Source organism: Podarcis melisellensis (genome assembly GCF_964234715.1).
Source record: "Podarcis melisellensis genome assembly, chromosome: 5".
Classification (NCBI taxonomy): Eukaryota; Metazoa; Chordata; class Lepidosauria; order Squamata; family Lacertidae; genus Podarcis; species Podarcis melisellensis.
In genome coordinates, this window is record NC_138537.1 from 15,185,445 (window position 1) to 15,208,863 (window position 23,419).

The 23,419-nt window shown below is 44.9% G+C and overlaps 1 protein-coding gene and 1 long non-coding RNA gene across 8 annotated transcripts in view; one reads left to right on the top strand and one right to left on the bottom strand.

Annotated features, from left to right (window-relative positions):
* The window catches only part of TNIK (TRAF2 and NCK interacting kinase), a 305,446-nt gene that overhangs the window by 129,029 nt on the left and 152,998 nt on the right, over window positions 1-23,419 (top strand). Inside the window, exon 1 of one of the 7 annotated variants that reach the window (XM_081910722.1) lies at window positions 12,899-12,979. The exons of the other annotated variants lie outside the window; for them this stretch is intronic. Within the exon in view, the coding sequence (XP_081766848.1) occupies window positions 12,914-12,979 (66 nt within the window). The 5' untranslated portion in view covers window positions 12,899-12,913. Of the gene's footprint in view, window positions 1-12,898; window positions 12,980-23,419 lie in introns of those variants that run through there. 7 annotated transcript variants of the gene reach the window in all.
* On the bottom strand, window positions 5,303-8,086 carry LOC309370821. The gene is made up of 2 exons (XR_014168705.1): window positions 7,493-8,086; window positions 5,303-5,358 (listed from the first exon to the last, which is right to left on the bottom strand). It is a non-coding gene; the product is annotated as an uncharacterized lncRNA (long non-coding RNA).

A 23,419-nucleotide genomic window follows, 5' to 3' on the forward strand; every position in this document is an offset into this window, starting at 1 on the left:
TGAAGACAAACCGTTGAATTAACAGCACTAAAGTGACCTCCCCAAAGCCAGGGCAGTGTTTATGGAGGTCCTGGGCTGCCCAGATGACATGACCCTCCTCTCAACCTCACTGGTGTGGTCCAAAGGAAAGCAGAGCAATACGTTTGGCATCAGCTTGGCTGCAGGAGTTTCCTGAAGGAGGCGTACAAGTCTCCATACAACTGTCTTAGGGACCTCACTCTGGATTTGTGTAGGGTTTACTCCTTAGCCTTTTCTTCTCCTGAATATATCCTTCAAGGCAGTGGAGGTTTAGGATCAGAGTTTTCCTTCTAGATGGGAACCCTTCCCCATCTGCCCTTTGTTCAACGTGGCATACATAGTTTTCTCCATTCTCATTTCATTCTGAGAACAACCCTGTGAGATAGTGACCGGCCCAAGTTTAACCGGTGAGCCTTACAGGTGAGTAGGGATTTTAACCTTGGTCTCCCACATTCTAGCCTGACTCTCTGACCCACTACACCAGGGGTCTCCAACCTTTCAGGACTAGTGGGCCCATTTTGACTTTTGTAAGAGTGCCGGGGCGCCAGTCACAACATGGCTGCCATGGAAGGCATGTGGCATAACACAACATGGCCACATGAGCAAAGGTACAAGGCTTTGCAGGCACCACTGATCAGCTGGCCTGCTAAGTCCCCTTTCAGCAGGGAGCTGTGCCTTTGCCTCCAATACCTGATGTTATATAGTATGCCGTCAGGTGTATGGCCTGGGGAAAATGTTGGGCCTTGTTGGGCCCACAGTCCAGAGAGCAGCAAGAGAGTTTGCCATTGTCGTGGGTCCAAATGTTTCTTATGGCCAAGATGAGAGTAGCAGAGAGGTTGTGGATTTTTTTAGTGGGTTTTTAGTGGGGGGTTTTAAGTCCCACATCATTGGTGGGAGATAAACCCAACAACCCCCACCCCCAATGTATTTTTAGACCTAAAATGATAAAAGTTACAATAAATGTTTAAAGTGTTTATAATAACCAGCGGCTACCCTAGGCTGACTCTTCTCTCTCATTTCTCTCTCTATTGCGCTGCCCCCAGAGGGTTTTGGGTTTAATTTAATGGTTCCAGCGCATACATTGTAGTGAAAAGGAGCATCGTATTGCTCTTGGAAGAGAGCTTCACACGTTTCCCGGAGAAGTTAATCTTCCTGTGTGACAAATGTAATGGATTTTATGTCCTTTCTCCCCCTTTTGCACAACCTCCTGCTTGAGTGTACAGTATCATGAGGCTGAAAGCGTCCAGTATCTTCAAGCGATGTAACAACTCAATAAAATACCATTTTGTTGTGGTGTGGAGTCCTGTGATGAACTGCCTCATGTGAAAACAATATTGCTGTCTATTATAAGAGATAGATGATAGATGATAGATAGATAGATAGATAGATAGATAGATGATAGATAGATGATAGATAGATAGATAGATAGATAGATAGATAGATAGATAGATAGATAGATGATAGATAGATAAAGGTAAAGTGACCCCTGACCGTTAGGTCCAGGCGTGACCTGGGGTTGCGGCGCTCATCTCGCTTTATTGGCCGAGGGAGCTTTATTGGCCGTACAGCTTCTGGGTCATGTGGCCAGCATGGCTAAGCCGCTTCTGGCGAACCAGAGCAGCACACGGAAATGCTGTTTACCTTCCTGCCAGAGCTGTACCTATTTATCTACTTGCACTTGATGTGCTTTCAAACTGCTAGGTTGGCAGGAGCAGGAACCAAGCAATGGGAGCTCACCCCGTTGCGGGGATTTGAACCACTGACCTTCTGATCGGTAAGCCCTTAGGGTCTGTGGTTTAACCCACAGCGCCACCCGTGTCCCGATAGATAGATAGATGATAGATAGATAGATAGATAGATAGATGATAGATGATAGATGATAGATAGATAGATAGATAGATGATGATTGATAGATAGATAGATAGATAGATAGATAGATGATAGATAGATATAGATGATAGACCTAATAAGTGAGTATGGGAGTGCAGCCTCTGTTGCTACCATGTTCCATCCCTAGGGAGAATGAGGAGGAGAAATGGCAACTTCTATTCAGCCAGGGAGATTGAAACAAGCTTGGATGTTCTGAAATATATATATGCTTGCTTCAGCTTTTCAGAGCTTCCGAGTGACCGGAGTCCAAGACCGGAGACATTGCAACAAGAGGTGTCGCATGCATGTTCAAGGCGCCACCACCTAACATACAAAATGTTCTTTCAGCCTTGGTGTGACAACCATAAAACAACACTAGGCCTCTCCAGGGATTCATGCAAAGTATCCATGGGGAAGGGGGTGGTGTGGGGCTGTGTGTGCTGCCCTACAACTTCCACCTCTAACCTTCCTTCGCTGAGTGAAAAGTTCGGGGTTTTGTGGGGGGTTGTCAGTACACTTAGTGTAAGCTGTTTACAATCCTCCTTGTGATCAGGAACCTGCTTGTTGCAGGGCGTTCTGGGTGGAGGGGCCAGACCCCCCACAGTCTGCCCACAGCTCTGAGATTTACCTCTGCCTTACATCACAGATGCCACATAATACCTGTTACGCATTTGTAAGAACTCAGTCGTTTAGTATGGCAGACCCGACAACTTCGGAACTCCCTGCCTATTGAGACCAAGCAGGTACCTTCGCTGTAGTCCTTTTGGCACCTGCTAAAAACATTCCTGATAAGACAAACCTACCCAGATACTTAGAAAGTTGAGGCAATTTTAATGTTTTAGTCAGGGCTTTTTTTTCCAGCTGGAACTCGCCTCTCAGGTGGGTGCCATTGCCATTCTAGGAGAACAAGGGAGTGTTTATGGTGAATTCTGGCACATCTTTTTCTGGAAAAATAGCACTGGTTTTAGTATTTCAACTTTTGTGTGTTTTAAGGAAGGGTTGTAATTTTTTTCCTGATTTTCCTGTTTTACCATTTATAAACCGCTTTGAGGTTTGTTTGTTTGTTTGTTTGTTTGTTTGTTTTACAATCAAGCGGCATATAAATCAAGTAGTAAACTAAATAAATAAATGTAAAGTAAGAACTCCTGATGAGGGCTTCCACATTGTTGCTCTAAAACAACTTAGTTTTATTGGTGTACTGTCAAGACTTTTTAAAGGGACGCTCAAAAGCAGTAGAAGCTCTTAGGTCTCAAACCCACCCTTTTGCCATTGAAGAGAAAGTATGTAATTCTGCTTTCATTTAAAAAAGGGAGGGGAGGCTGTCTGAAATAGGTTTGCTGCATATTATAGCTAGAGATCCTGAAATATGAGCAATCTGTAATAATTATGGGCTGCATTCACGTTCTGTAGCTCTCACTCCTGTCTCTTACAAGTGGTGATTACAAGTGGTGTGTGAACTCAGATGTTACAGTTAAAAAACTGGAAAAATATTTTGAGATCTTGGGTGGGGTGGGGAGAGAACCCAGTAGGGATGGTTAATTTGTGGCACACTAGACGGGGTAGGGCCAGAGACCCCAAGGGTGTTTTTTGATGGAAATGCAAGATTTCTAGACTTCGGTGAGACTTAGGAATGAGTAGTAATCAAGCAAAGGACTGAAGGGAGTGGGCAGGGGGGGTGCATTGACAGTTGGAAGGCAACGCCCGGAGAGCAGGAGGAGAAATGCATCTGGAGCAAATAAGATATGCAGGTTTGACTGATAAGCGAAAGGAGTGCACTGCCAAAATGCTCTGGCAACACCCAATGAGGCCATAAGGCAAAGGGGGGAATATGATATGATACGTTACTGGTGGTGGGGTGGTGCTGCTAGGGTATAAAAACTGCTTGCTTACGTGTTTTAGACGCCCCCAGCCTTTGGAAATAATTCCGCTGGTGGTCTCTGCGCAGATCACAATAAACTTTTTCTCCGAAGGAACTGAATCCCTGGTGCTTCTTTGTCACCTCTGTGTCCTGGGTAAGCGGGCAAATGGATCCCAAGTAATTAAGGCTTCAGATTTGGGGGCTCGTCCGGGATTTGCCCATACCCATTGGACCGGAGGCCAGGCTCGACCGCGGTGAACAGCTTGGGCTGGTGCTCGCAGCTCCAAGCGCGCACCCTGCCAGTTTGTAGGGGGAGCTAGCCACACCGTCCCAAAGTGGAGACACCCGGTCAAGGGAGAAAAACGACGGCCGAGGAAAGGGACCCACAACGGGAGAAAGGTGAGCTCTAAGGGAAAGGGACTAGAGGCTTGATCAACCTCACCTGGCCGTGGCAGTAAAAGTGCCGCCAGGAGGGTAGGAGGGGAGGACAGAGGGGAGCCTGTGTTGTGTGTGGTGTGAAAGGATGAATGTATATGTGAGGCCGGGGCTTAGCGTCCCCATGGCCAAGCGTGTGTAGGATTGTGAGTTTCTTGGCAGCGCGAGCTCGCCAAGCCACAGTCTGTAGCAAAACCGGTGTGTTTGAAGAGAAGTCCCGTATAGGAGCAGAGTATTTTGTTAGACATGGGATCTGGAGGCAGTAAATGTACCCCTTTGCAGTGTTTACTGGATAACTGGAGAACAGCTACAAAACATGACTATTGGGGTTTTAAGTTGCAGAAAGAGAGACTTAGAACTTTATGTGAAGTACTGGCTGGCCATCAGAGGGCACTCTCGACCTGCAGTTAATAGACCCCCTGTGGCAAAATATAGTTAATGTTCACCCGGACCAGATTCCTTATATTTCCACCTGGAAAACTAATGTGGGAAAAAATCCCTCGTGGCTGGAATCCTGCCGCAGTAGAATAGACCAGGGCGCCCGCCTGTGTGCGGTCAGAACGAAGCCAAAACCCCAGGTCTTACAGGACCTGGAAGAAGAAGGTGTATTGAGACCTCCTCCCCCATATGCCCCACCAACGGCAGTGCCAGGGGAGGCCAAAGATGATGAATCAGATGAGGAAAAGGGAGAGGATGAGGAGTTTAGACAGACTATTGGAAAGTTGACAAAGGGTGGAAAGAGGTGGACTGAAGAACAAAGGAAAAGAGTTAGAGATTTTGTAAATGACTTTAAGGAAGAAATAGACGTTAGTGGGCACTTAGTGAGTGCCGCAGAGTGTAAAAGGGAGCAATGGAAGAAGAAACAGAGACATTGGGAACAGGCTTGGGATAGAGCTGCCCTGCATAAGGCAGCCAAGAAACAAAAGGAGAGAGCAGAGAAGATAGCCCCCCTGCGCCGGGTTTATGACCCACCGGGACCCCCAGGGGTGAACGGGGCGCCAGCGCCACGAACATATACGGTCCAACATGTGCCTTTCTCAAGTGCAGATGTATGTAATTGGCGCAATCAGAATCCCTCTTTTGAGGAGAACCCAGCGAAAATTATAAAATTGTTTGAAGGGATTTTTAAAACTTATAATCCCACTTATGATGATTTAGAATATCTCCTGGACTCACTACTAACTACAGAAGAAACTAGGAGAGTCCACACTGAGGCAAGAGCGCATTTGCGGGCTCAAAACCTGGGTGAGGTGGCCATAAATATCGCCTACCCCCGAGAAACCCCTAACTGGGATTACCAAGAAGTGGGAGGCCAAAATTCTTTAAATACGTACCGCCAACATGTATTGACTGGGATGAGGCGGGCCTCCCGGAAGCCTACTAATTTGATGAGAGTTAGGGAAGTAATTCAGAAGCCTGAAGAACCACCTGGAGCGTATTTAGAAAGACTGAAAGAGGCATATAGACAGTATACTCCCCTGGACCCAGATGACGGAGCAAATGCCCCCATTTTGAAGGCCGCCTTTGTAGCCCAGGCAGCTGCCGATATTCGCCGAAAAATCCAGAAGAATGAAGGGTTCATGGGACATTCTTTGGAGTGGATGTTAGAAATAGCACAGACTACTTATAACCAGAGAGAGGAGGAAGCTCAGAAAAAGAAAGAGAAATACCAAGCTAGGAAGTTAATGGCGCTACGGACTAGCGGTCCTTTGGGAGGAGAAGCAACCCGGGGAGGAGGGCGAAATCGCTTGGGACGGAACCAATGCGCGATCTGCCGGCAGGAAGGGCACTGGAAACGGGAGTGCCCGCAAGCACAACAAGAAGCCAGGGGACGAGGAGCTAGGATATCCGAACCCGCCCAGGCTACACCAGGCCCAGGTCCAAGACCCTGGGCTCCTGGGAATCAAGGGAGGGGTAGAGGAAGAGGCCAAGGGCCTCCATGGATGCCACCACTGCAGCGGCAGCCGGGAGCCATGAGCCTGAGGGAAGATGAAGAGACTTATTAGGACAGACCGGGCCCAGCTGATATAGGTTCCCGTGAGCCCATGGTCAAGATACAAGCAGGGAACCAAATGATGCCTTTTTTAGTGGACACAGGAGCGGCTTACTCTGTCGTCCCAATCCCCATGACTAAGCCTACCACCAAAACAATCAGTGTAATTGGGGCAACTGGGAAATCACAAAAAGCCCCCTTTCTACAGCCTGTAACTTGTAAATTAGGAGGCCAGGTAGTACAACATAAATTCTTGTACATTCCGGAATGCCCCATCCCATTGTTGGGCCGAGACTTATTGGCAAAACTACAAGCTCAAATTTTCTTCAACCCATCTGGGGAAGTTGCCATGTCCACTGGGCCCATCGGAGAGTGGGCCTTAGAGGTACCATTGAGGGAACATTGGCGCCTCATGATGGTAGAAGAAGAGGAGGGAATTGTCCCTGATGAACTCCTCAATGAGGTAAACCCTGAAGTGTGGGCAGAGGACAACCCCCCCGGCATGGCCAAAAATATACCTCCAATAATTGTAAAGCCAAAGCCATTTGCCAACCCAGTAGCTGTGAACCAATATCCTATCCCGAGGGCGGCAGCAGAGGGAGTATGGACCCATCTAGCTCGGCTTCTTCAGTATGGCATTCTGAAACCATGCCAGTCACAGTGGAACACCCCCTTACTCCCTGTAAAGAAGGAGGGAGGAGCATACAGACCAGTCCAGGATTTGAGGCTGGTGAATCAGGCCGTGGAAACGCTCCATCCAAATGTGCCAAACCCATACACATTATTGAGCCTTATTCCACCAACAGCTCAGTGCTTCACAGTGCTGGATTTAAAAGATGCATTTTTCTGCTGCAGATTAGCAGAAGAAAGTCAGCCTTTATTCGCATTTCAATGGACTGACCCAGGGACTGGCACTAAGGTTCAATACACCTGGACTAGGCTCCCACAGGGGTTCAAGAATTCCCCAACCCTTTTTGGGGTGGCATTGGCCTCAGATTTGGCTAACTTCCCCACCTCCCCAACCAGGGTCTTATTGCAGTACTCAGATGACCTTTTATTGGCGTGTTTGGACAAAACAACATGCATGAAAGCCACCAAGGACTTGTTAAACCACCTGGCTGAGGCTGGATACCGGGTATCCAAGAAAAAGGCGCAGATATGTCAACCAACTGTAAAATACCTTGGTTTTGACATCTCTCACCAACAGCGAACTCTAAGGGAGGAAAGAAAACAGGCTATTATCCAAATACCAGAGCCAAAAAACCGCAGGGAGCTCCGTGGTTTTCTGGGATCCGCAGGGTTCTGTAGGATATGGATACCTAACTACAGCAGCATTGCTCGGCCCCTGCATGAGTCAACTAGGGGAACAGAGAAGGATCCTTTTATATGGGGCAGGGAACAGCAGCAGGCTTTTCAGGATCTCAAAGTGGCATTACAACAAGCCCCAGCGCTTGGCATCCCAAACCCCGAGAAGCCTTTTACCCTGTTCATAGATGAAGACCAGGGGGTAGCCAAGGGAGTTTTATGCCAGAAACTGGGAAATTGGCAGCAACCCGTTGCATACTTGTCAGAGAGGCTAACCTCAACAGAACAAGGGTTGCCCCCCCTGTATGAGAGCGGTTGTGGCAGTGGCCACCCTACTCACAAAGGCAGATAAATTCACGTTCGGACAAGACACCACTTGTGTGACTCCACACGCAGTCCCAGCCTTACTTGACATGAAAGGCACCTATTTCCTATCACAAGCAAAAATGAGGAAGTGCCAGATGCTGTTATTACATCCACGCCTGAAGTTTCAGGTTACCACAGCCCTTAACCCAGCTACCTTATTACCGGTAGGAGAAGGTGAGGGACCGACCCATGATTGTGTAGAGGTCATGGATGAAGTGTATTCCAGCAGGCCTGACCTTAAGGATGAGGCAAACCCACATTGGCCTTCATGGTTTGTGGATTGTGGATGGAGCAGCTTTGTTGAGGCTGGACAGCGAAAGGCAGGATATGCAGTGGTAGCCCTTGAAAACAATGTGGTTGAGGCCAGTTCACTCCCACTGGGAACCTCAGCCCAACTGGCTGAAATAACGGCACTTACCAGGGCCCTGTGTCTAGCAAAAGGGGAAAAGATCAATATTTATACTGACTCAAAGTACGCTTTCCTCACCCTGCATGCCCACGGGGCACTGTGGAAGGAAAGAGGTCTGCTCACCTCCAGAGGGGGTCAAGTGGCGCACCCTCAGGCGCTCTTAGACCTTCTGGACGCTGTCTGGGAACCTGAAGCAGTGGCAGAGATACACTGTTATGGACACAAAACTGGACCTAGTGAAGAGGCCAGGGGAAACCGCCTGGCTGACCGGGTAGCAAAGGAAGCAGCCCGGGGTTCATCCCCAACACCTTTCATTGGGGCCCTGGTACCAGAAGAAATTCTGGATAGCACCTTGAAACCAAGGTACTCTGCCCATGAGGTGGCTACCGCAGACGCTGAGGAGCTAAGGCTCTCTAAAGAAGGATGGTATCTCACCCCTGATGACCGGATATGGATCCCAGGATCATTATCCCGGCAAGTAATTCAGCGGTACCATGAGTCCACCCATGTGGGACCTGATGCCACGACCAAGCAGCTGGAAAAGTGTTTTTATGTGGCCAACCTTTACCAACTGGCTGCCCAAGCTTCCAGGAAATGCATGTTGTGCCAAAGGAACAACCCTAGAACTGGACACTTGGCTCCACCAGGAGTTCAGCACAGTGGGATGGCACCCATGGAGGACCTTGTTGTGGACTTTACTGAATTACCTCGATGTGGATTGTATCATTATTTGCTTGTGGCAGTATGTACGTACACAGGCGCCCAGCGGACGACCGCTCTGCTGGTATCACTCCGGACCTCTAGGCACGGCTGGAGAAGTGGATAGGAGGAGCGCCCGCCGGCAGCGCTCCCAACGTACCTGCAGTTCGAGTAACACCACCTGATAATGTTTTAAATTCCGAAAGAACTCTAGTGTGTATTATTTGGTGTGAGGAAGAGCCCGTGGGTATTTTGACACCAAGTGCCACCTACTCTTGTGGGTGTGTGGTAATCTACCAACCTTGGGCTCCTTCCCCGTGGGGCTTGTGTTTGCCCTCCACCCACCAAGGATATAGTCACCCCGCAGGACTAGAAGGGTTCTATTTGCATACTATAGGTTTTGATCCTTGGAGGTTTCCACGACCCCTTTTATCCTGATCGCCCTGAACGCCCAGGCAGGCCAAATCCTTCCCCAGACCCTTATCATGATTAAGGAATGGTGGGAGGAACCTTGGAACCATCGGGCATGGTGGATAGGGGTGACATGTACTGCCTTGATTATATGGATGCTGTTATATTTCTGTTGGCACGAACGCCATAGGTTTTCTGGAAGGAAGCGATCCCCCTCCATCCCCTTGATGATCCTTCTCCTATTTATGGTGGGAGAATCCACTCCCAAGGCCAAATGCTTCCAGGCCTTAAATCGTAATAGCATTTTCCCCACACATGAAATGAGAAGACAGGGGGCTCAGAGTCTCTATAACAAGTGGCTTCAATTGGCAGAAAAAGTAGCCCATGTTCCTGTACAAACTTGGGAAGGAAGGATGGGATATGTCCTACTAGACAATTTCCTCCCAACAGGGTGGCTCCGGGGGCTCTTTGCTATGCTTATGGGACCTTTGCTAATTTTGCTTTTGCTCTGCTTCTGTATTCCCTGCTTTTGCAACAGATGATGCAAAAAATGATGTCCCGAATGATGGGACCCCGTGTGATTGCCCTCATGCGAGAGTATAGGCCTATCCCTGCGAACGAACCTATGGATTAGGTTGTTCAGAAGAAGAGGAGGGAAATGAAGGGAGTGGGCAGGGGGGGTGCATTGACAGTTGGAAGGCAACGCCCGGAGAGCAGGAGGAGAAATGCATCTGGAGCAAATAAGATATGCAGGTTTGACTGATAAGCGAAAGGAGTGCACTGCCAAAATGCTCTGGCAACACCCAATGAGGCCATAAGGCAAAGGGGGGAATATGATATGATACGTTACTGGTGGTGGGGTGGTTGGGAGGTGCTGCTAGGGTATAAAAACTGCTTGCTTACGTGTTTTAGACGCCCCCAGCCTTTGGAAATAATTCCGCTGGTGGTCTCTGCGCAGATCACAATAAACTTTTTCTCCGAAGGAACTGAATCCCTGGTGCTTCTTTGTCACCTCTGTGTCCTGGGTAAGCGGGCAAATGGATCCCAAGTAATTAAGGCTTCAGGACCACAGCCCAAGTACACAGTCCTCCCTTTCACTGCTGGAAAAGAGAAACACAACTTGATTTGTGTTTTTCTTTTTCCTTTGAAATGCCAACAGCTTACATTTCTCTGACATTTCATTCAATTAAATTTCTGCTTGCTTCTCGCAACCGATAAAAATCCGTCTTCGGAAACCTTGAATGTCTGCTCTATCAACCTGCTATCAATAACCCTTTGGCTGTTTAGTCGTAGCTCATTGCTCTGAACAATAAGAGAGTCAGAATGGAAATAGATTTCTTTGAATTGCTGGGCTTTCTGTCCCTAAGGCCGTCTTGCCCTGCCCATCTCCCTCCCTCAGTGCTTTTACACTTCATATGAATACTTTATGCCCTAATACCCCATCCTTACTGTTAGGGCAGGAGTAATACTAACTGCTTGTGATGCCAATTGAGAGCCAGAATCCCTCCCCTCCCCGCCCTTTAAAGGGTGATTATTTCATTTCAGTTTTCAAAATCTGATAATCCAGTTCTTTCTTAGGAGTTTTAAAGTTGCTTTGAGACATCGACGTATTGAAAGTGATGAATAAATGTAATAAATAATCGCAACAATTTATTCTTCCTTGCGTTAACCATGATTTTGCATTTCGTGTCCACTGGTGCAAACCATGGTTCCTTTGCAAGCCAAAGACAGAAACCATGGTTTGAAAAGGATCTTCTTGATGTAACTGCAGCATGTAGCGTTCGTTATAAAAAAGCTCTTTTCATGAAAATATTCCCTTGATTGGGAATCAAAGTCCTCATCCTTGCATCTGTTATTTTGTTTGTTTTCTCTGTGGGTTTACAGTCCATGGTAACGAGGGAGCCTGGTTTCTAGCAGCCATATTTTGTGTTGGTACACAAATGTGAAACTGAGATGGGAAGAGAGAATTGGTTGAAACTGACGCTCACACTTGCCTCATTGCAACCGTTTCCTTAGCTCACTGAGCTAATGACGCATTCTGAGCTCAACAGAGCTAATCAAATTATTTGTGGCTTGTAGTTTAATGCTAGCACATCCAATTCTTCTATAAGATCATTTTCAGTTCATAATTAAATGGGTGTAATAATAGACTACTACAACTTTAAAATAGGTTATTTGGAAAGCCTCTTACACTATGGGATTTTTGTTTTCTACATGGTTAAGGGTTTGTCTACTATTTTTTTTTCTTGTGACCAGGAAACAGAACATGATTATTACTCCTCATTCAAGTAATATTGGTTTTCATTATGCAATTAAATTCATACACATACCACAAAATAAACTTGACTATAAAGTGGTATAAATAATAATAATAATAATAATAATAATAATAATAATAATAATAATAATATCAAGGTTCATTTACAACAACAATAAAAAAGAATTTTCACTATATTTGGTGTTTCATCTCCTTTTACAAACTTACCTTCTAACATAAGTCAGAATGACCATGGCGAAAGAGTCCTTTGATGTATTTTTCTAGCACAAAGACTTTGTGCAGATTCACACCATAAAATTAAAGCATGCCCAATGCACATCTCAAATACATGAATCCTGGGAACTGTAGCTTCATCTCACAGGGCCACAGTTCCTAGTACTATATTTCAGGGAACGTAATGTGTTTTAAATGTGTACTGGGTGTGCTTTTAATGTGCAGTGCAGATCTGCCTGCATTTTCTTCCCGTTTCCAGTGTTTTGTACATTTGGAGCAGCTGTGAAACTTTCTGGTACCATTTCTGCCTGCCTTTCTCAAATTAATCCTCATACCCATTAATAAATGTGGGTTGTGAATCATGAAGTCATTTTGCTGGGCAGGAGTGCCAGCTTGGCCCCACGGCCATGGATGCCTGGGGCCATGGGTGCCATGCAGTGTGCATGGCCCTGGCACTGAAATTTGTGGGCGCCCGGCCCCTTCATGGGGAATTTTGTGAGTGCTTGGGTGTGTGTTTGGGGGAAGAGGGCTACAGTGGTACCTCAGGTTACATACGCTTCAGGTTACATACACTTCAGGTTACATATGCTTCAGGTTACAGACTCCGCTAACCCAGAAATAGTGCTTCAGGTTAAGAACTTTGCTTCAGGATCAGAACAGAAATCGTGCTCTTGCGGCGCGGCAGCAGCGGCAGGCCCCATTAGCTAAAGTTGTGCTTTAGGTTAAGAACAGTTTCAGGTTAAGAACGGACCTCCGGAACGAATTAAGTACTTAACCCGGGATACCACTGTATTACCATTTTTCCAATGCCCTCATCAGCTTTGTTGCCACTTGAAAAGAATGCCCATGAAGATTTTTACCCGCTGCCCTAATCTAGTACCAATCAGGGAATGAATCTGAGTTTGAGTGCTCATAGGCAAGTAAGTTGTTTCCTCCAAGTTCTTGGCTCAACTCTTTTTTAAAATCCCAGGAGAGGCACATCATGCTAAAAAGTTGAAGGGCAGATCTCTGTTCTGCGGACGTGTGACCCAGAGTAACCAGCAACGACTTGTAATATTGATGGCACCTGCAGTCGCTCCAGTACTTCAATGCAAACAACATCTAAATTGTGAAAGCCAGTCCCAGGTAGGGAATAGAGGCTTAGCTAAAGCCACTCAGAAAATCCGGAGCTCTTTGGTTAGTGTTTAGTAGCTGATCTCACCGGAGTATGCTGGCTTTCCAAGCAGCTGAGTACTTGAGCATCTTTGCTGTATTGATTCCATAGGATGAGCAATATGGCAGAGGGAGAGGTCATATATCTTCCGCAGCTTTAATTCTTTCTTTAAATAGCTGTAAGCAATTTACTTGGTCCTTTATTACCAGTGTTTACAGCAAACTGTGTAAATATGGATTTTCAAAGCAGCAAAATACAGGAGTGTCAGCCCAACAAATGAATGCAAATGATTCAATTTTGTACTCGGAGGGTCCACAGTGCTCCACTATATTATTGGGTTTTCAAACTGAAATTGATCCACTTAAATGGATTTCTGTGTTTCGCTGCTTTTTTCTTGTCTTCAGAGCTCTGCTTTAGGGTGATTCCCCATTACATGGAAACATTAGAGGTGCATCTTTTGATTTCAAAAATGGTTCACCCCAGCCTTGTCCTGGGGATGGATCCAGAGTGGAACCTGAACACATCTTTCAGATTGGGGTAGATAGCCTGCATGGAATCTTACAGGTTTGGAGACAGAAATTGGCAGCTTGACAAATTCTGGTCTTGTGGGTATTGGTACGAGCTTCTTTACATAGCTCAAATTTCCTGCAGGACCAAGAAATACCAGCTTGTTGGCCACCATAAAAACATGGCATTTGTTAGCAGAGTTCAGGAAACAATGTACAGTACAATCCTAACATGTTTACTTAGGAGAAAGTTCGACTGAACGAAATAGGAGCTTACTCCCTACTCTAGTAGGTGTGCTTAAGATTGCAGTCTTAGTTGATTTAACAGGTGTTATGTACTGAAGTTCTCACCCTGGGCCAGCAGGGGGATATTGTAGATAGTTTTCACTCAGGTCCACATATGCAAATAAGGGATTGAAAGTGACTTTCAGTGATTGGATAGTTACGTGGCCAGCATGACTAAGCTGTTTCTGGTGAACCAGAGCAGTGCACGGAAACACTGTTTACCTTCCCGCCAGAGCAGTACCTATTTATCTACTTGCACTACATGTTTTCAAACTGCTAGATGGGCAGGAGCTGGGACCAAGCAATGGGAGCTTACCCCATCGCGGGGATTCAAACCGCCGACCTTCTGATCGGCAAGCCCTAGGTTCTGTGGTTTATGCCTTACACCTGCCCTAATCACTCTGGGTGGGAGGATTTGGATATTCTCAAAATACGCCTGACATAGCATTGCACAAGAGCATTGCTGGAAAATTTAACAACATATCAGTGCATCGCTGCTGCCTGCTGTCAGGTAAGCACCCTAGGGCTCACTGACCTTTGGGAACATCCATCAGAAGGCAAAGGGCCCCCTCAAAAATGAAACTCACCCTGCCTCTACCACATATTTTCATATTGTCCATCCATCTGGGGAGCTTCCTTTCACAAAAGCATGTACTGTATAGGAAAGTCTTTGATCATAAGTTCTGGGAAGGGGCCTCCATGTTGTGAACAATATAGGAACCCAATGCCCTCTTTCCAAAGATTGCTGGGCTGGATTTGACCCTGCTCAGATCCTTCACTTTTTGTGTCCTTAAGCAAGAATGTGCATACTTGGGATCGCATATTAAGTGTAACCTCAATAGACCTTCTTGTTTTGTATATTTAAAACACATTGGTTAATACTGCGGCTTCTAGGAAAGAAAGAAAGAAAGAAAGAAAGAAAGAAAGAAAGAAAGAAAGAAAGAAAGAAAGAAAGAAAGAACACTATAAAGTACTCATAGTACAGTAGATGCTAAGTAAATGTTCCTCAAAGGCTGTATTCATTATGTAGAAATGGAGAGCGAGCTATTTGTCTCCTCATAATTGTGAGGAGATTCTTCGGCCTTCCCTCCCCAACCACACTTTTCATTTCCAGTCCAGCTATTTGGTTAGTGCTTATTTATGAACTCCGCTGTACTAAGGTGCTGCTTAATTGCAGCGCATTTTGTTTGTTTTGCCTTTTTCCTAATTAAAAAAACCTCATGTTCCTCATTTGTTCAAAACCTGACGATTTTTTGCTCTCTAATACAAATATTCAGGTACCGTAATTAGCCCTGTAGATAATTTTGCAATTGCAGCGTAAAACCTTGGGGGGGGGGGACACCTTGGTAGTAATTATTAACCTTTTTATTTTTTGACGCATGTAATTTAATAATACCTACAGCAGTAAGGCTCTTTAAAGAGATGCTTTTATTGACTTTCAGTTACCTAATTTGGCGTTGTTTCTAGTTGTTTGGGCTTTGAAAGTTGTACAGGTTCCATTCAGAAATAGGGAAAAACCAACCCATGAAGAAAGGCAAGCAATTTCCCACTTGCTTTGTGAAGCAGGAGTTGTGAGCTTTCTTCCCTTGTGGTGTCCATGATACAAAGGGTATGCCTGAGAGAGATAAAAGCCAATTTTTAGAAGTCTACTAAAACATAGTTCCTGCTGTTTTGACTGTTAACCTGTCAACATGGCCAAAACCACCTCTCTTTCACTGCCTGCAAATAGGCTAATGCATCTGGGAAGCCATTTTTGATCATCACAAGTAGACTCGCCTTTCCTCAATAAAAGGGCTGGTGCCAGGATTTATGGTTGGTGTTGCCCGCCCATAATAATAATAATTTATTTATATGCTGCCCATCTGACTGGGTTGCCCCAGGCACTTTGGGCAGTTCCCAACAAAAAATAGTAAAAACACAATACAATATTAATACAATATCACACACTTTAAAGCTTCCCTGAACAAGGCTGCCTTCAGGTGTCTTCTAAAAGTCAGGTACAGTGGTACCTCGGGTTACATACACTTCAGGTTACAATGCTTCAGGTTACAGACTCCGCTAACACAGAAATAGTACCTCGGGTTAAGAACTTTGCTTCAGGATGAGAACAGAAATCGGGCTCCGGCGGCGTGGTGGCAGCAGGAGGCCCCATTAGCTAAAATGGTGCTTCAGGTTAAGAACAGTTTCAGGTTAAGAACAGACCTCCGGAACGAATTAAGTACTTAACCCAAGTTACCACTGTAGTTGTTTTATTTCCTTGACATCTGAAGGGAGGGCATTCCACAGGGTGGACAAGGCCACTACCGACAAGGCCCTCTGCCTGGTTCCCTGTAACTTTGCTTCTCTCAGTGAGCGAACCACCTCAGTGTCCAGGCTGAACGATGGGGTTGGAGATGCTCCTTGAATTATACGGGGCTGATGCTGTTTGGAGCTTTCCTAAACTTCCATCACAGTGCCTCTGGAGCCCCAGCGTGACAATCACCTTGGGTCATTATGTCAGGGCCCCAGAGATATTGTAGGGGCAGTGGGGATAGCCACAGCCAGCTGGCCTCCAACCCTGAGAGTATACTAAGCCTAGAAGGTTGCAGCCAGTATTTTGGGTCGATGAGAGAGTAGGCAATGTACCCTCCTTGGGGCTTGGCCTGTAGGAGCTGTACAGTGTTACCTACTCCTGACATATACCTGGGATGGAGGACTCCACAAAAGGTGTTCAGGGTGTTATCAGCAGGGTTGTGTGTTGTTATTTATTATTATTTATTAAATTTGTACATCTCCCTATACCCACAGGTCTCACAACATAAAAACACAATACAAAAACACAGAATGCGTAATAAAAATAAAATTAATCTGTCCAAGTGATATCGGCTTGATTCACGGTTTCCATTAACCTGCTGGAGCCCCCAGAGCACATCCTTCTTCCGTGTCCTGCTCACCTGCTAGAACTGAAGTCAGTGGGGAACTCCCTGCATGTCCATTGAATGCCCAAGGGATTTCTGTAACCTAAGATGTTCTTCCCTTGCTTTAGCCAACATCCCAGACCGGCTTTGTTGAATTGCCATCTGTACAAACAGAAGATTCCTTCTTGAGAGAAGATGCTTGGAAACGAAAACCTATTCTAATTTATCGATACAAAAAAAGTGTGCGGACCATTCTGTGAAGATTAACTCCACCCAATAGAGCTTGGCGGCTCCTTGAGAGTACAGAATTTCCATTTCATTGCATCCATGGAAATCTGTGCACGTGTGACACAAATGTTCCAAGACAAAATGAGAGGGGAGGAGGAAATTGGTACCCTCTCTTCTCTGGTAGCTCAACATTATTTGCAGCAAAACAAAGACTGCAGCACACAAGAAGGAAATTCTGGCATTAAAATGCATTCTAGAAAAGTGTTTGTCTCGACATAGCTGTGTATGTTCTTATCAGTACTAATGACATATATCATTAGCGAAGAGATACTCTTCTCTGCTAGAAGAATGGAATCTGGGCAATTGCAAAATGTTTATTGACTGTTTACCGTTAGACATTGGGAACAGAGTACAGTACAATTGCAAGCTTGCCTGAAGGTTGTAAAACCCTTGAAGGCAATATTGGCTGAAAGAATATCCTTCCCCCCACCCCTTTCAAAACGGGAAGAGCAACAACATTGATTTAACATGATTAGATAACAGTTTTGATTGTGATGGGTAATACACTGGCTTGGCTTCTTTTGGCTGCTGCTTGTTGAGATATGTAGCTTTTAAATCAGGAACTCTGGCTCCCAGGCACAAGACTAAGCATTCAGATTGAAATTTCAGAATGAACGTTTGTGGTACACACAGCAGCCCCGGGAGCAAACTGGACAGGCCTTATAAGGCCATGTTGAACGTTTACAGATTAACTGTGTGCATTCTTTTTAAGTTGGGGTGCAGTGATGGAATACGCTATAGGCAGACCAAGTGCTTGCTTAGGACATCAGAAAAAGCAATAGAGATAAATTTCTTTTTGAAATAAGTTCGCAATCAGAAAATCTAGAAGGAAAATATTTTTATTTCAGTGGACATGAAAGTTTTGAGACATTTTGAAAAATAAAATGTTATTTTTTGGTTTAGTATCTTTTTGTGTTGAATGGTGGGGACCATAATCTTTTCAGACACCTTGGTACTCAAACGCCTTGGTTCTCAAACACCGAAAACCCGGTTTTCAAACATTTTTCGGAAGCTGAACGTCCAATGCTGTTGTTGGCTATTGTTTCTGGGGCGCCTGCACCAATCAGAAGCTGCAACTGGGTTTTTGAACATTTCGGAGGTCAAACGGACTTCCGGAACAGATTAATTTTGGTGCTTTTGTTTTTGCTATTCATTTTGCGTTTTTGTTTTTGAAACCCAGTTGAGCTACTGATTGACTGACTGACTGATTGATTGATTGTGTGATTGCAGAAATAGATAAAAGCCACCCCCCAAACAATGACTGTCATCAGTGCAGATAAGGGGGGAAATCATTTTAATTTTTATCATCTACAATACTGTCTTATTTATTTTATAGTACAGTACATTGATCATTGCTTTCATTTTATAGATCAATGGTCTCGTTATATAGTAAAATTAATGTTAAATTGCTGTTTTAGGGTTGTTTTTTAAAGTCTGGAACGGATCAATCAATTTTTCATTACTGTCTATGGGAAAACGTGCCTTTGTTTTGGAACGCTTTGGTTTTGGAACGGACTTCCAGAACGGATTAAGTTTGAGAACCAAGGTACCACTGTATTTGATTAAGAAACATAATATGTACCCACTGCTCTTTTTAACTACTATTGATTTTTTTTTCTCTGCGTGTGTGAAGCTGATTTTTAGGCTCTTTCTATTGGTTTTTGCATTGATATTTATTTTAGGTAAGCCGCCTTCTGTGGAAGGCAGGATATAATCACCACCATTGTGAAAATTAAAAAACAAAACACAGATGTAGAAATTATTAGCTGTGGCAATGGGTGAATCTCCTGTAGAGTTGAAAGGGGCTTTTAAATCGTTTGTCTGCTTTGAATAGCTTTCAGAAAAGAAAAGTCCTTTTGAACACTCCCTGCATATTGAGTCTTAATATTTATGCGGCAGTTCTTGTTGGCTCGCATCCATCGTTGAGCCACTAGCTCAACAGCAGAGCACGTGCGTTGCATGCAAAAGGTCCTAGGTTTAATCCCCGACATCTCCAGTTAAGGGAGCTTAGATAACGGGACTGGGAAAGACATCTTGCTTGAGACCTTGGCAGACCTTGGCAGTCGGATAAGACTGTACTGGGCTCAGTGGACCAGTGGTCTGAATCAGTATAAGACTGTAGATCAGTGGTAGAGCACATGCTTCGAATGCAGAAGATTCCAAGTTGAAACCCCTGAACCAGGTAGGACAAGAAACCCTGTAGATCAGGCATAGGCAAACTTGGCCCTCCAGATGTTTTGGGACTACAGCTCCCATCATCCCTATCTAAGAGATGTCAGTAAGAGGACCAGTGGTCAGGGATGGTGGGAGTTGTAGTCCCAAAACATCTGGAGGGCTGAGTTTGCCTGTGCCTGCTATAGATGTCGTGATGGCTGCCAACATGGACTGCTTTAAAGGGGGATTAGCCAAGTTAATGAAGGAAAGGGCTACAAGTGTTAAATTGTGGGCGAACATATCAGACGACACAGCGATTCTTCCAAAGCAGCTCTTTATTTGTAAGCTGGAACAGAACTGAACTGAGGAGCTCATTGGAAGAAATTTAAAGTTTATTTACAGAAACATTGTAAAATTAAGGAATGTTAGAAGGATGTTGGAATGAAGTTACGTGGTTTTAGCAGAAATGTTATAAAGGATTAAGTAAAAATAGGTGGTTAATTGGTGAGAATGTAAAGTTACATTATATTAAGATAAATTATTAGGATAAAAACAAAGATGGAAAGGATTTGCTGAAATAGCTAATTGAACTAGAACACAAAAAAGGGAGGTGTGAGGAGGTCAAGGAAACAAGCAAATGAAAGATAAGTTATGGAATGATTGATTTGTGTGTTTTTTTCTTAATTTTTTTATTTCTCTGTGTTTTTGTTCTTTTTTCTTTTCTTTTTCTTTAATTTTGTAATCTTTCAAAACCTTAATAAATATTATTTATATAATAATAATAATAATAATAATAATATCTTTATTGTCATTGCCCCCTCTCAGGGACAACGAAATTACTTGGCTGCTCCATCCACCCAGATAGGGCACTCCACTCAAAATCAGAACAACTATAAAAACACTAATTAAAACAATATAATATAATACAGCAAGGAAGATTAGATGACTTTCAAAGTCCAGGTTTCCCATTCAGGGCCGAGATCGCTCTGGAGAAGAAGCTGTTCTTGAGACGGCTCGTTCTTGTCATCATCGTCCTGTATCTCCGTCCCGATGGCAGGAGCTCAAAGAGACAGTGACCAGGATGCGATGGATCTTTTACTATGTCCAGTGCCTTCCTATGGCACCTTGTGGCATAAATCTGCTCTAAGGTGGAGAGTGGGCAGCCAACAATGCTCTCTGCTGCCTTAACAACTCTGCACAACGCCATCCTGTCCTGGGTAGTACAGCTTCCATACCACACACATAAGCCATAAGTGAGCACACTCTCAATGGCACAGTGATAGAAGGCAAGCAGCAGTTTCTGTGGAAGATGGTTTTTCCATCTTTTTTCATATAAAAAAAGAACTGAGGAGCTGAGTCAGCCTGCTTATATAGAGCTCCACTAGAATGCAACAGTAACCAGTTTCTGTAACTAGCCAATCACTGAACGTCACTTTCGATCCTTCATTTGCATAACTATCTACAGTATCCCCCTGCTGGCCCAGGGTGAGAACTTCAGTACATAACACCAAGGATCTACTTGTCTGTGTTACCTGCAGCATCAGAAGTGTATTCCTCTGAATATCAGACACATAGGAACATGAGAAGGGAGAGTGCCATTCGGCTCATGTCATGCCTGCAGTCTTTGCATAGGAACAGGTAGACCTGTGAGAACAGGATGCTGGACTAGATAGGCTTTCAACTTGCCTGGCAGGACTGCTGTTACGTATCCTGGAGGGCAGTGGTGGGGAGCCTCTGGCCTGCAGGATATACTTGGCCCGCCAGGGATCCCCAAAACCACACCCTCCCATCCCGTGCCAGACATCAAGCGTGACAACAGGTGTGCAGTAGGTACAGATGTGGCTCCAAACGAGCGATCAGGAGCTTAAAGTGAGCTCCCATTCATTCCTTTTTCTGAAGTGAAGTCAGTGTTTGAAATTAGCCGGGTGAAATTGCAACTACAGTGGTACCACAATCTGCTCCGGAGGGGCCTAAAAAAAATTGTAATCCAAAGAAAATGGGTTGTAATCCAAAAAATGTTTGCAAACCAGACTGTTTGCAAACCAAGGTACCACTGTACATGGTTGGCGCCCACAGTTTATAAGCTTCAGACTTACTGAACAGACATTCCATTGTGGCGACTGCAGCCTAGATTCACAGTGCCATTTGGCACCAAGCTTATATACCTGAGTATCTAACAATGAGTGAGGTGTGCTCCCACCACCCTTTCACAGCTGAAACCTTTGAAACTGCTGCTAAAAAGCACCAAGCACAGGTCTGGCAACACCCCTTGGGCTGCCGTTCCTAAGTGCCTGATGCCCAGCTGGCCACCGTGCACTTCAGAACCCTGTGTGAGGGATTTTGACCACCCACCTGCCAGTCAATGTAAACAGTACTGAATTAGACCAATGGCCTGCTTCACTATCTTCCAGCTTCCTGGCATCACGTGGTCTCTTGACACCCGGAAGCAGGCTTTGTTTGGGTCTGAAAGTTAATGTTAAAAAACCAAAAAATGCAACAACATTCACCTGAAAATTAAATTGTCATCCCACCTGGAGTGTCTTTAGAAACTCACTCTGGGGATTTTTCTTAAAGAAGAAGTAGGGGTTTTTTGAAAATGCGCTGAATGTGCAAGTATGAATAAAATCTGCACTTGTCTGATTTGATAAAGACCCCTTCGCTCTTTCTCCGTTTAAATGCCCCTAAGGGACACTGTCAGAATGATGTCAGAAAGCAGTCAACCAATTTACTGCTTCTCGAGGAGGGAGAGGAACGAGAGAGGAAATATATTTCAGATCTTCTGGCAAGTAAGGCTCAGGGCAGCTATCCTCCTCCTGCTCCTTCTGTCTCTCCTCGGGTTTTATTTTCCTGCGAGGAGAGAGGTGTGTGGTTGTGTTATTTTGAAAGAAAGAGAGGCCCCCGTCTAAAGCAGGGACGGGCCATAGTTCATTGGTAGGGTATCTGCTTGGCATGCAGAAGGTCACAGCTTCACCCCTTGGCATCTCCAGGTAAGGCTGGGAAACACTTCTGTCTGAAACCCGGAGAGCCATGGCCTGTCAGAGTGGGCAACGTGACTTGGGCATTAGGTATCTTCTGGTAATAGTATCAACAATGAAAATAATTGCAGTAGAACTTGGGGTCACCCAATGAAATAGTTTTGCTACCGTTTTAAGATAGGTCAATGAAATAATACTTCATCCAGCACATAAGTAATAACTTTTTACACTTCCGCAGAATGTGGGATGTGTAGCAGTTTAGGACCAAACTGCACACAATGCTACTCACATTTTTAAATTTAGTATTGACTCAAAAGTAATGCACACCTTTTTTTTTTTTTGCCAAACTACGTTGCGAAAATTAAGGTGTGCATTAGATTTGATGGTGCATTAGATTTGATGGCACATTAGATTTGCATAAATACAGCAAGTGTGATTAACCTGGCTGCTTTTATTTTGAGGGAAGAGCAGCCACTGGGGCCTGTCCCCCTATCTGAAAAAGACTCCCGGTTTGGATTGACACCTGAAAACAGTTCCTTCTTGCCTGCTTTAGGCCCCCAAGCATTGTGTTTTCAGCAAACAGCAATTTTGTGGGGGAAATAGAAGCCGGATGTCGATTGGAAGCACGTTATGATGCAGAAATATCTCGAAAGGTGCCTACATATCTCCTTTATTTTGCTTAGCATTTTCACTGTCTTAAGCATGGAGATTTCTTGAGTTATGCTCCTCCGGGGGCTGGTACTTGAATGCAATGATATTTACGTTTTAAAAGCCAAGAACACGTTTTTTGTTTTGGCCGCTGTAACGTATTGCTCCAATTTAATGCTATGTGACAGCAGAGATGCATTCACTGCCACTTTTATAATTGCATAGTGGAGTGAGAAATTTGGTTTGCCAACAGTGGTGGCTTATTTAATGGCAATGGGAGCACAAATGAATTTTTACTGTATAATTTTGTACAAACCATTAAGGTACCGTACTTCAGATGTGACCTATTATTTCCCGGCCTGAGTCTCTCCTGGTTGCCATGCTTTCCTGTCTGCCTATCGACTTTCCGCAGAGAAAGAGCTGCATTCTGAATGCACACTGTTTATCAATACTTGTATGCTAATATTCATGATCGAGAATCAGCAACTCTCGCTCCCCTGCCCCCAGGCATCGATCACAAGTCCCAAATACAGGAGCCAGATTGCTGGCCAAGGTTCCATTTAGCACTCACATAACCCGTTTAAAAACAGCTGTAATGGTTGACAGTTTGTTTCAAGGCCCAGTTCAAGGTACTCACATTAACACATACCTTCCAACAT